Below are 12,432 nucleotides of genomic sequence, written 5' to 3'. Positions count from 1 at the left end.
AAAAAAGTAAAAATACTCGTAAATAAAAGTAAATAAACAACAAGCAGGCAAAAAATAAAGCGTACGCGTTGTCGTCGTAAAGTGAAAAACTTTCTTGTCTGACTCACTCACGCACTCACGCTTACTTCGAAAGTAATTACATAAAAAATACAGCAACTAACTGTGCATAAAAAATATGTATGTCTATGACCAAGACTCTGAAACGACTTAAAACTCTCTCACACTCGATGTGCGTGCATCGTGAAATTTATTTAAATTTAATTTTAATTCTATGTACATTTTGGCTTGTTGTGCTTTTGCTTCACGAAGAAGTTCACTTACTTTGCCCGTTTAAGGTTGTAATGCTTGGCATTTAAGCGATGATGGTGATGGGAGAGGAGAGCGGAGAGAGGGCGTAACTTTTGTTTTATGACCGCAGCTTTTCACTCTCGGACTCTTGTAGTGGACAGGGTTGAAGTTAAAGCATGAAGCTTCAAGTTGGCATTTGCATTTGAATTACTTTGGACTTGTCACGCACATCAAAAAACAAAAAACAACAAACAAGAAATAAATATGAAAAGAAGAAAATTTCGCCATAGGCTTATTTTTATTGCGCTGGTTGACATCCAGGAATTGCTTTCATAATTTGCATAACATAAAGATATCGCATTACGATACTACATCATTCTGCTTTCGTTTTTTATGCATAATTATTTCGTATACAATTATAGTTTTAAATTTTCTGCATACATTAAAGATTTAAACATATTTTTCCCTCAGTTTTATGTCCAACATTTCTTCATTAACTATTCTCATCTAACATGCTCGACTGTCTCTCTTTTTGAGTAGTTTCCTAATCGAATCATGTTCTGGCTATTTTGCCATCATCTCTGATTGACTCAATTAGTTCATGTCACTTCATTATGCTCTCTACTGCATCAATTTTGTACCTCATCTCATTATTTCGCACAATTTTCGAATAGTTCATTGTGCATGCAAAGTGTCGGGTGATAATATGCACACATCAATTCTAATTCGAGCTGATGAAGTTGACAAGCAAAGTGAGCAAAAGTCGAGTAAGGAGCAGGAAGTCGTAGACAGACATTTGGCTAATGAACAACTGGCCAGTTAAACTGTAACGACAGTAGCTGCTGCTGTTGCTGCTGTTGCTGCTTTAACCATTTGGCTGACAACTGTTTTGTGGCACGAACCTGGCACAATTTATCAAATTAAACATTGGTCCCAGTCACTAGACTGAGATTGCAGGCAACCCTTAACTGCCTGGTAGCTTGAACTGAGTGTTAAATTGTCAATTTTTAGTGTTTGGCCCGCACAATTGGCACATAACGAGCTGCTGTCATGCCAGAAGTGTGTTTGTGTGTCGCTTTAATTGCCGGACAAACAGCGATCCCCTACAATTTAGACACTGAAAAGGACTTGCTGAAGTCTGAGGCTAAAAATACCACTTAATTATTATGTGCAAGCGTTCGTTAGGAGTCGATAATGGAAACAAAACAAGTAGGATAGCTACAATCGGGTGGGCTCGACTTTGAGATACTCGTTACCCATTATTATTGAAAGCAAAACAGCTCGGTATTGATTTTTAAATATACCAAACTAGTATACCACAAAAATACTGAAAATATACTAAATGTTATATTTGGTATATTGGTATATTATGTTATATATTGGTAAATTGTATAGTACTATATACAGAATATACCATAGAGTGCAAAATATACCAGATTGTGAGCCAAAGCAAGTATTGATATTTAAATATACCAAAAATACTAAAAATGCACTAAATGTTTTATTTGGTATATTAATATATTATATTGTATATTGGTATATTGTATAGTACTATATGAAAAATATACCATAGAGTGCAAAATATACCAGATTGTCAGCCAAAGCAAGTAATAGCCGTAGTAAGTAATCAAAGTTACAAATTTATTATACCCTTCTACCCTATGGGTAGCGGGTATAAACAGAAAATGGGTTACATGAGTGTAAATGAAAAGAAATAATAAAAATAATAACAGCAATGATGCGGCTGTCCAAACTGAAATTGACTCCCTGATGGTCTCTCCATACGCTTTCTTTGTGTTGGTTTATTTTTCAAAAAAGTCACAACACCGCGCTGCAAACAGAAGCGAAAAAGTTGTACAAATACAACGTGCTAGCAATACAAATACAAATAATTAACTTTTAACAATTCCCTTTCTCTCTCTCTCTCTCTCTTTGTTGTTCTGTCTCTCTCTTGGGGAGCTGACTACACCCATTGAATAAACAAAACAAAAAAGTGAGTAACAATCAACACACAAAATTATATACGAAATGGGGGGCAATAATATAGAACAACAAAACGCAGCAGCAACAACTATTGTGAGAGCCATAACAGTTAAAAATATTAACACCAATACACACGCACACACACATAGAGAGAGAAACACGCTTGGCCGCACTTAGTGTGGCAATCATTGCGCATGTGTGCGTGCCTCGCTTTTTACGCTTCGCAGAGAGCAACAAACTGGGCAGCTTTGAGAAAAAAGAAGAAAAATAAACAACGACAACAACAACGAAGACATACTACTAACCACATTTTGTGGCAAATTAAAAAAATTATACAAAAAAACGCATAGCAATGTTGAGAAATAAAAACAACAACAACAACGGCGAAAGAAGCAGAGTCGAAGAACAAGCGTCAAGTTTTAATGAACAAAAATGGAAACTAGTCGAGAAGAATTGTAAAACCGGTTCGTGAGCAACAACTTTGCAGTTACCAATACACATACTTACAAGTGTGTGTGTGTGTGTGTGTGTGTGTGTGTGTATCTATAAGCTACAGAAAAGTTTAGCATTTAGATATGAAAGATAGCAGCTGCGTTTTGTGGGGCTTTGTTCATGTACAAGTTGTAAACATGTGCTTGGGTGAGGCTCAACAACAAAAAAAAATGTTCTTATATGTATAAAAAATAAATAACAGAATGAAGCAAACGAGAAGTTCAGCACAGCAAAGAAAAGAAATGGAGGAGAGAAAATACAAAAATAAGAGAAAAGAATATGCCATACATTCACATGCCATAAGTCTTTGAACTTTGAGCTGAGGAGATCTGAGCCAAGCTGAGCTCCTCCTAACTTGGCCAGCTAGCAACAGCGCGAACACAGCGAGAACATCGCGGCAGAAAGTGCTCACACACAAGTTCCCGAAGGTGAGATATGATATACAACAAATAATGCGGGCTTGAGAAACATGTAGCAAAGGAAATGAAGCGAGGGGCTTAACTTGTGCAGATAATTAAGTAATTATATGGAAAAATAAAGTAACTTGGCTATAAATAGCAGTAATAAAAATGTATAGAGATGGTGTTCTACGCACTAAAGACTCGATAGTTTAAAACTTAGGTATTATAAATAAGAAATTCATGGAGATATAACGGGTCTTAGTTGCTCTATCTGACAATCTAATATATTTCAGTATTGTTTGGTATATTTTAAATATATAATACATACTAAACACAGCATTCGGTATATTTTAGTATTTTGTGGTATATTTTGTACGTAGTACTACAAAATATACTAAATACAGACTTCGGTATATTTTAGTATTTTGTGGTATGTACTACAAAATATACTAAGCACAGACTTCGGTATATTTTAATATTTTGTGGTATAATAATTCGGTATATTTTATAAAACAATTTTATTATAATTACAAATACAATACATACATATATACATATAAATACAATATTATTCGAATTAATTATTTAATGTCGAATTGGATTATTTTATTCGAATCAAGTTTTGATTTTAAATAAAATATTTTGATAATCGACTTTAATACTAAACTCTTTAAAATGAATTACAGTCTCATTATTAGCGTTTAGTATTAGAATCTATTAGTTTTAGTATTCTCGGTATAAATTTTCTAAATATTTTTATGAATTTAACATTTCTAATAATAATCATTTATTTTCTTGCTTATTTTCCAATTTAATTGATAATTTTGATATGCCTATACTTTGTGTAATCAATAATTCTGTTGCTGATGCTTGTTTGATCCGTGTTTTTTTGTAGTTCATTTTCATTATCTCTGTCATTCACTCATTTGCATTGTGTGACTTGGCAGCATTATTATAATAATTATTATTACGCCAGCGCTGCATGCGCATTATTTTCAATTATTTCGCAATTTAATAGCTGGTAGCAGGGTAAGGACGAGAGGAAGATCTCTAATGCTTACACATATGTAGAATATCAGAGAATCTGGTAAATGCGAATTTAATTAAAACTGCACATTTAATTATGTTGTGCGTTATATGCCAAAAATGCATTATACACGAATTCAACGAAATAATAATAATAATAATACGTAATATGTTATTACAATTTCGGTCACGAGACCAAAATGTTGCCTCGTTTCCGTTTCCCTTGGGCTAGGCAACTGACTGGCAGCCCGTCAATTCAATGAGTAAGTCATTCAGTCATTTTTCCATAGCACAAATGTTTTTGATTAAATTTTAATCAATCTGACATTGCACAATAGCATTTTGGTAAGTATTTATCAAGTGCCAGTTGAATAAATATGTGTGTCCAACAACAACAATTTTGTGGTTTATTAAAGTTTAATTACATTTTTGGGGGAGAGGAATTGCATTGGTTTCGCTTTTGGCTTTTGCAAATGCAGTTGCAGTGCTTTTTGGTCAACCACTGTCCAAATTATTTGCATTTATAATTAGCAGCAACTCTCAAGTCTGTGGTTAGTGCTTAGTGCCACAAATTGTTGCACAACGAATCGATTCCTGTCGACTTTTGTCACCCCCCAAAATGGCAAATTGCATTGAGCTGGCCACATGTGAATAATGTCCCATAAATATATGACACAATGCACACTCATTTTATCAGCAACCTGCCACAGTGTGTGTGTGTGAGTGTGTGTATTAGTTACACACAGAATTGTTGTTGATACTGATAAGACTTTTCGAGACTGGCAGAATTCTTATCTAATCGGGTTTCCCCCGTTGCGACCACAACAAAATCAATATACATTCATTCTACGTTTGTCCCAAAAACGAGAAGCAGTCAACAATAATGGAAATTACAAACTAGCACACACAGGTGCACTGCGTGTTATCAGCTCAAAACGTGGCCCAAATCAAAGCCAAACAAAATAGCACAAACAAATACAACTCGACAACGCGCCGAATCTACATAAGAGTAGATGAAAGAGCACAAAACAATTCCAACAATGACGATGACGATGAGGATGAGGATGACGATGAGTCGTAGTGAAGTTGCACCTGATGAAACTTTGGATATTGCACGGTTCTCAATCGAAACAGTTAGCCTGGCCAAATTGGAAAATGCTTTTCTCCTGCGTGACTAATTACGAGTCTTGTGCGACTTGTGCACAGAATCGAATATGAGTGCTTATGAATCATGCAACGAGAGTAGACTCCACACAATAATAATTGCAATTATTGTGTTTATCAGAAGAGTATATAATGAGTTATATATATGCTTAAGGGAGCAGAATCGATTTTGAAGCAATTGAAACCAAACCAAAATGAGAGTTGATTAATAATTAGGTCAAGTAAGAATGAATCGAAGTAGAAATAGAAATAAAGAACGAGACAAAATGTTTATTAAGCTCGGAAGTAAGTCAAACGTTTCTTGATTAGAAATATAAGCAATGTTTGCTGATACATCTTTAAATGGGAGTTAGCTTTATATTATTGCAATTGCGTTTCAATAAATTCTGAATCACTCAAAAGCATTTCTCATTAGCAATTCTGGGAACAGCAAATAAAATATAATTTGCTACGCAGCGCTTAAATTTGAGGACTTTTATATTATAATACACTGAGTCATTCTACAAATGCTTCTATATTATGTACCTCAGATATACTCAACATTGATCTGTAGCTTCTAATTGTAATATAAATCCAAATTACTCATAGAATGCGTAACGAATACTAGGCGAAGCCTTAGAAAAAACTATGAATCATTCAGTTACTAAAGGCTCTCTCTCTATATCTATCTCTGTCTTGAACAAAATCATCGACTAACAATGCTAAGTAAACTTAAAAAAAAAAGGTAAAACAAGAAAGAAAAGCAAAACAGACAAGAAATAGTATCAAAGTTATTGAACTACTTTCAAATATTATGCTCAGCTGGAAGTTGTCCAACTGCAACTCAAACTTCCATCACCTGTGTTCCTTCGTCGTCGCTTCTCTTAAGCATACTTAGGGAGCGAGTTTTGCTACTTGAAGCTCATCATATTCAAAGTACTGCGACTTGGGACGTGCCATGCCCCATTTCTGGAGAAGACAACGCATACAAATCGATCAAAAGTTTGCTGCTGTCAATTGTAAATTGTAAACTGTGTGTGCTACTTACTTACTAGAAGGGGACGAGGCAAAAGTTTTTATATAAGCTGTAACTTTTCTTAAGAATTTTCCTAGATATATATATATATATATATGTATATATTTTGGGGCGCAATCGTGTCTGCTATTATATTTAATTTGCCTGGCATACGCTTTGTCAATACCGCACCAAGTTTTCGTTTTGCTTTAACTTCCTCTCTTTCTGTCTCTTTCGCAACGATCTGCGTGTGCCTTTTTGCCCGAAATTCCAACATGGCCCAAAGCGTTGCCAACTTCCTGTGCACACACACATACTGTAACAGTGACATACAAAATGCAGCATTTTATGCATGCAAAAACTTGTCTCTGCTGCTGTTATTATTATAGTTGTTGTTGCTGCTGCTTGTTGTTGACATTGTTCAGTCATTTTTCAGCAAATTAGTCATGAAGTTGTGTATTTTATTTGTCAACAACTCAAATAATTCAACAATCATTGTCGAGAGAGAGAGATGAAAATGCTCCGTTAATGCGCTCAAAGTGTCAGCAAAATGCCAAAAGCAAATAACAAATTTCTACGCAATAATCCGCAATTTGTTGCAAGAATTTTTAGAGCACAAAATCAATAAAGATGTTGCCAGTAAAATACATCAGGCGTTGAATTAGAAAAACAAAAAAAAAAGTCGAAGCAATTAAAAAGCGGATGTTGAATAAAAGCGAACGGAGCAAAACAAAAAGGCTAAAGAAACAGCGATAAAACAAGAAAACAAAAAAGATGGACAGCGTTTAGCACTCCTTTCATATGGTATTTAAAAGAAGCCAAGCTTGAGGCGGGTTCTAAGCCTTTGTCTTATTCCCCCATTCACCTGCGAATTGCTTTGGGCAACGTTTCGTTTTCAGCTTCATTTTCAGTTTCAGTTTCAGTTACAAAAATCCTTTTTTTTTAAGACTGCAGCAAAAAGTCAAGCAAACGAAACGAAACGAAAACGTTATGAATATGAATGAGGACGCTTTCTTCCTCTTTCTCTCTCTCTCTCTCTCTCTCTCTCTCTGTCTCGTTCTCGCTGTGTCTGTCTGTTGCTTTTGCTCAGGTTTTGTCTTTCTGCTGTGCACATGCACATGCAATTACCATTGGCAGAGATACTACTAAAAGAATACACAATGACAAACTATATGATACATAAGTATCTGCAAACTATGTGATACACTCTCTAAGCGTTGCAATCAAGTTGAGGAAGTCGTACATTTGCAGCAAAATGAATCTGTAATAATGCTTGTGTGGAAATTTCGACAAATATTATGCTGCAATTGTGCAGTAAAATTTGATTTATACATTTGAATGCACCAAAGGAATCAGTGTATTAAGTTTCATATATTTGAATAGGAATTTAGTAAGAAATTTCTGGAATAATATTACTTCAATTACAAAATATATAGATTGTTATAGAAAATGTAGAAATATTTAAAAAGAACATTGCTTTTAATATATTTTAGACTACATTTACCAGGTGAAATTTAAAGATCTATTATATTAGTATAACAAATATAAGATATTTTGGATAAATTATTGCTTTTAATATAGTTAAGACTGCATTTAATAGCTTTTCATGAAATATAAATAATAGTAATAAGAAATTAATGATATATCATATACATTGCATGAAAAAATGAATAAAAAAATTAAGGTATATTGCATTCCTTACTATAAATTTGATGTAGACATTTCATTTCAAGTTGAAGTTTGCTTTTATATATTTCTAACCGAATTAATTATTATTATTATTAATTATAAAGAAATGTTAAATATTTAATATAAATTTTATAAGAATATGCATAAATAATGTTGAGGATTATTTAAATATTTTCAATTTCGTAGTTCCATATTTGTCTATTACATACTTTTACTTTCTGTATCTACAAGTACTAGCAACTTGGTGTAACATATCTAAAACAATCACTTCGAATTGTTTTCAGAGCATTCCCATAAATGCAACTACTACCGATTTGCTATGCGAAATACTAAAGAGTTATCTCTGCTGGCTGCCAAAATCAGTTGGACAGCAAATGTAGTCGAAGGCACTGCGCCAACTTGGATATCAAATTTGTATGCTTTTTGTTTTGCCATTTTATTTATTATAGTTTGCAAAGTGAATGAAAGAGAGAGAGAAAGAGTGAGAGAGAGAGAGTCCGACTGCAGTTATGGCCATATGCAGCGCCTCAATTTGTGGCCATTAAAATGCATAAGCTGTAAGCAGTTTTTGCATTTGACATTTTGAACATTACTAATACGCCGCGTGTGCGGCGTAAAACTACTGCTTGGTCATGTCTCTCTCTCTCTTTCTGTGTGCGGCGAGTCTAGGCGGTGCATTAAACATTTATAATTACAAGACATCGTCGCTGTAGTAGCTGCAATGTCTGTGATGTGTGCGCTGGGCCATGGATTTGTATAACCACAAAAGCAACAAACAAAAAACAAAAAAAAACAGAAAAATGTTTAAGTATTCAGTGTGAAGTGCCATCAGAGCTGCAGCAGCATCAAGTTGCATCCGCATCAGTATCTGCAGCAGCCGTTTGAATCAGAATACGTAGCTGTATCTGAATCTGAATCTGTTTGCTGCATTTTTGGGCTTGTTTTTTTTTTTTCCAGGAGGATTTTTCTCCTTATTTTTAGCTTTGCATACATTTGGCGAGGGCTTTTGTAGGGAGCGGAGTTTGTGTCGCGTTGCGTTCGCACGGTTTGGGCGCCATTTGAAAGGTTCCGAGGCTTAGCATGACGACGAGCACAAAAGTGTCTGTCTTAAAGTCACGTCATGCTTCGCATATGTTCATGTGGGTGGCGGGGGGAGATAGGGGGTGCACGGTTTCGGCTTTGTGCGTTTGTTGTAATGAGACAGCTGCCTCATATGCCGCATGCTGATGCTGCCACTGCCATTGCTGTTAATGTTGTTAGGCAGCAGGATAAATAGCATCAGAAACAGCAGCAGCAACAGCTTCTTTTCAGCTAATGAGAATGGGACTCACTACATCTCGTTTTTCCCCCCTCTCTCTCTCTCTATTTTGAGTCTGTCTGTTTGCGTGTCTGCCATGTGCGGGCCTTCACAGCATGAAGGCCTCGCAAAATTTTGTGTGGCATAATAAGAGGTTGGCGCTCAAGCAACGGCAACGGCAACAGCAAAACAAAAACCAAAATAAACACCAGCGAGAGTGGGAAAGAAAAAAAAAACCATTGAAGGATTTTAATTAAATAGGCAAGTTGTAAATTTTGCAGCCAAAAGAAAGCGCAGAAAGGGGCCGCTGTTGAGGATTGCCGTTCTTTTTTGTTAATTGCTAGGATGTAGCATGAACACCTTTATTGTCGCATAATTCTTTCGAGTATTTCATTAAATTTTAAAGAAACTCAGCAGCTGAGTTGCATAAATTGAGCAAGAAAAGACGCAGATAGTTCTAGGAGCCAGAAGATAAAGCTCTCTTCTTGACAATCGCTTTATTTCGGCTGCCGCATTACTTTGCCCATGTCTGACCTTTGTTTGCCACTCGCCTAAAGGTCACACACGAAAAAGTTTGGCTTCGTGTGGCCAACAACAACTTCGGCTCTTGGAGCCTACGAGCATGCGCAGTACTTGAAAATATCGCAACGTTCAACAAATTTGCATAAAGAGGTCACAAGACAAGCCGCAAAAAGAGCGCCAAACTCAACTGTCAGTTGCAAAGCAGCAGCCAAAAAAACAAGTAAAGTGAATACTTTTTGTGCAAAGCTCTTCAATTGTATAGCTCTATAATCATCGATTAGGCTTCATCAATCAAGTTAGTTTAGCTATACAATGGCTAGGAATTTACATACATCTAGGTGAGAACAAGTTTTTCCACATTCGCAGTGAGAGTTTCAATCAGCGCTTAAAATAAACGCGCCTCGTGATATCATATTGACGTCGTCGTCGTTGCTTACCTGATAAAATGGCTGCCAGAAACACTAAAACGATCCGTGACATTTTGTTGTAGTTGTGTGGTTGCTGCCTCTTCTTCTTATACTTCTTCTGGTTGTTTAGCTGCTTCTTTAATCCCAATATGTGCACTTTGATATTTGGCCAAAGGCGCTTGCTGGCTTGCCTTCTTTTTTTATTTTTATTATTACGATGCTGGGGACGTTTTTATATATACTTGATTTTTTTTTTTTATTATTATATATATTTTTTTCACTCTCGCGTATTTGGCAAAGAGCTTAGTGATTTTGCTGGCTGCCTGTGTAGTTGTTGTTGTTACTGCTTAGCTCAAGCATAAAATGTGTCGCTTTAGTTGAAGTGGGGGGCACTTTACGGCCGTTGCAGCCTTTGTGTGTGTTTTGGTATGTGGTGTATAATATATGTGGTGTATGTGTGTGTGTTTTTGTTGTTGTTGCTGTTGTGCATATATTTAAGATGTGTTTACTTTTAGCGCGCACTGTCAAACACAATTTTGCGGATTTCTTGCTTTACACTTCACTTTTTTGTTGTTGAGCACTTTGTTTGTAAATATGAAAGGATTTTTGTCGTGTTTCTCTTTGTTGTGGTTGTGTTTAATTTCTTGTACTTTATTTTTGGCTTAACGCGCCGAAATTGAGCAGACGATAGACGCAAGTCCGGCTGACTAGCTGCGGGCGGGCAACAGATACAGATGCAGATACAGTTGTGACAGAGATACACGCACAGTGCACACAGTGAGTGCTGTGAGGCGAACGGCCAAAACGAAATGACGTTATGAAATTGACGATGACGATGACGTTGAACGACGTTCGGTTACCGGCTCCAAAATCAACTCACTCACTCACTCACGCATACGTATGCATACACATACACTCGCAAATAACACAAACACACTGAGAGAGTGTGGGCGATAGAACCGAAAACGCCAAATGAAAAAACGAAATTACGAAGCGACTAACGAACGTTGCGAACAAACGAACGAACGAACGTACGAACGATTGAAACGAGCGTCGGTTATTTTTACGAAGTACACGAACTGCTTCTGTGAGAGTGTGTGTGCGAGAATAAAAATGCTTTAATTCGGTTGGAGAGCGAACGAAGCGTTGAATGCAACAGTTACCAACAGACTGAGTGTATCTGTATCTATGAAGTTGCCAAACGGCAGCGACACCGACAGCGTCAGCCACGCAGCGGCAGCAGCGGCAGCGACAGCGACAGCGTCAGATACACACACACACAGGGGAGAGTGTGTTGATTGCACACACATATGCAGCACACACACACACACGCATGCAAGCAGCGCAGTTCACACACAAACACAGACAGATAGCGTATGTTGGCAACATTTGCGTTAGCAACATGCGCAGTAAGCTAGCAACATTTCATGTTGCGCTGCCCGCATTGCATTTGTTGCTAGTGTTGTGTTCTACTTTGGCATGCAGCAGCAACGCAGAGGAGTTGGAGGCAACAGCAAAGAGACTGTGGCATGCAGCAGGCAGGCAGCCAGGCAGTTTGATTTGAATTTGTTTGTCTCTTGTGCATTGCCATTGGCTCTCCTCTAACAGTTTGCTGCTTGCATTTGTGTGGCAGCCGCATTTCTGTCTATTTGTTGCCTGATAATCTCTGGCTTTTGTTTGCCACAGCTACAGCCTGTCTATGTGTGTGTGTGTGTTGCACAGTGGCACACTCTGGCTTCGCTTTGGCTTTGCTTTTGCTTACCGCAAATACGCTCCTATCGAAGGTCTCCCGCTGTGGCTCTGTCTATAGGCTAATAGCTAACACAAATCGCGGCCAGTGCCAAACCCCAGCTCCCAATGCCAGCCCTGTGTTCAACTGTGTTGAACTGACCTCAATGATTAGCTGCAACACACAGTGTTCAACATAACACATCTACATAAATCAATTATGAACTGCAATCGAAATATGCATATTCTATAAGCGAATAGGTCTCTAGGGTATCTGCGGCGCCACCGATATTTATTATGCCACATAACATATTCATTTTACCGGCAGCAGCGCAGCAGCATCTCCATTCGCTCACACACACACACACAAACACACACACAAACACACACTAAACGTGCAACTCACGTGGCCAATAATATTACCCACCTTTTAAATTTAAT

At 37.0% G+C, this 12,432-nt stretch overlaps 1 protein-coding gene across 7 annotated transcripts in view; it reads right to left on the bottom strand.

Annotated features, from left to right (window-relative positions):
- LOC117566212 (fasciclin-3) overlaps positions 1-11,366 on the bottom strand; it is a 90,587-nt gene extending 79,221 nt beyond the window's left edge. For 4 of the 7 annotated variants that reach the window (XM_034245751.2, XM_034245752.2, XM_034245753.2 and 1 more), the window contains exon 1: positions 10,294-11,364. In XM_034245751.2, coding sequence (XP_034101642.1) covers positions 10,294-10,336 — 43 coding nt within the window. In that variant the 5' untranslated portion in view covers positions 10,337-11,364. Of the gene's footprint in view, positions 1-10,293 lie in introns of all 7 variants that reach the window. The other 3 variants (XM_034245755.2, XM_034245754.2, XM_034245750.2) reach the window with 2 other exon arrangements.
- Positions 11,367-12,432: the final 1,066 nt, after the last annotated feature.

The sequence above is a fragment of the Drosophila albomicans genome, chromosome 2L, assembly GCF_009650485.2.
Source record: "Drosophila albomicans strain 15112-1751.03 chromosome 2L, ASM965048v2, whole genome shotgun sequence".
NCBI classification, from domain to species: Eukaryota; Metazoa; Arthropoda; class Insecta; order Diptera; family Drosophilidae; genus Drosophila; species Drosophila albomicans.
The sequence above is the reverse complement of the archived record's forward strand: the minus strand, read 5'-3'. Positions and strand labels throughout refer to the sequence as shown.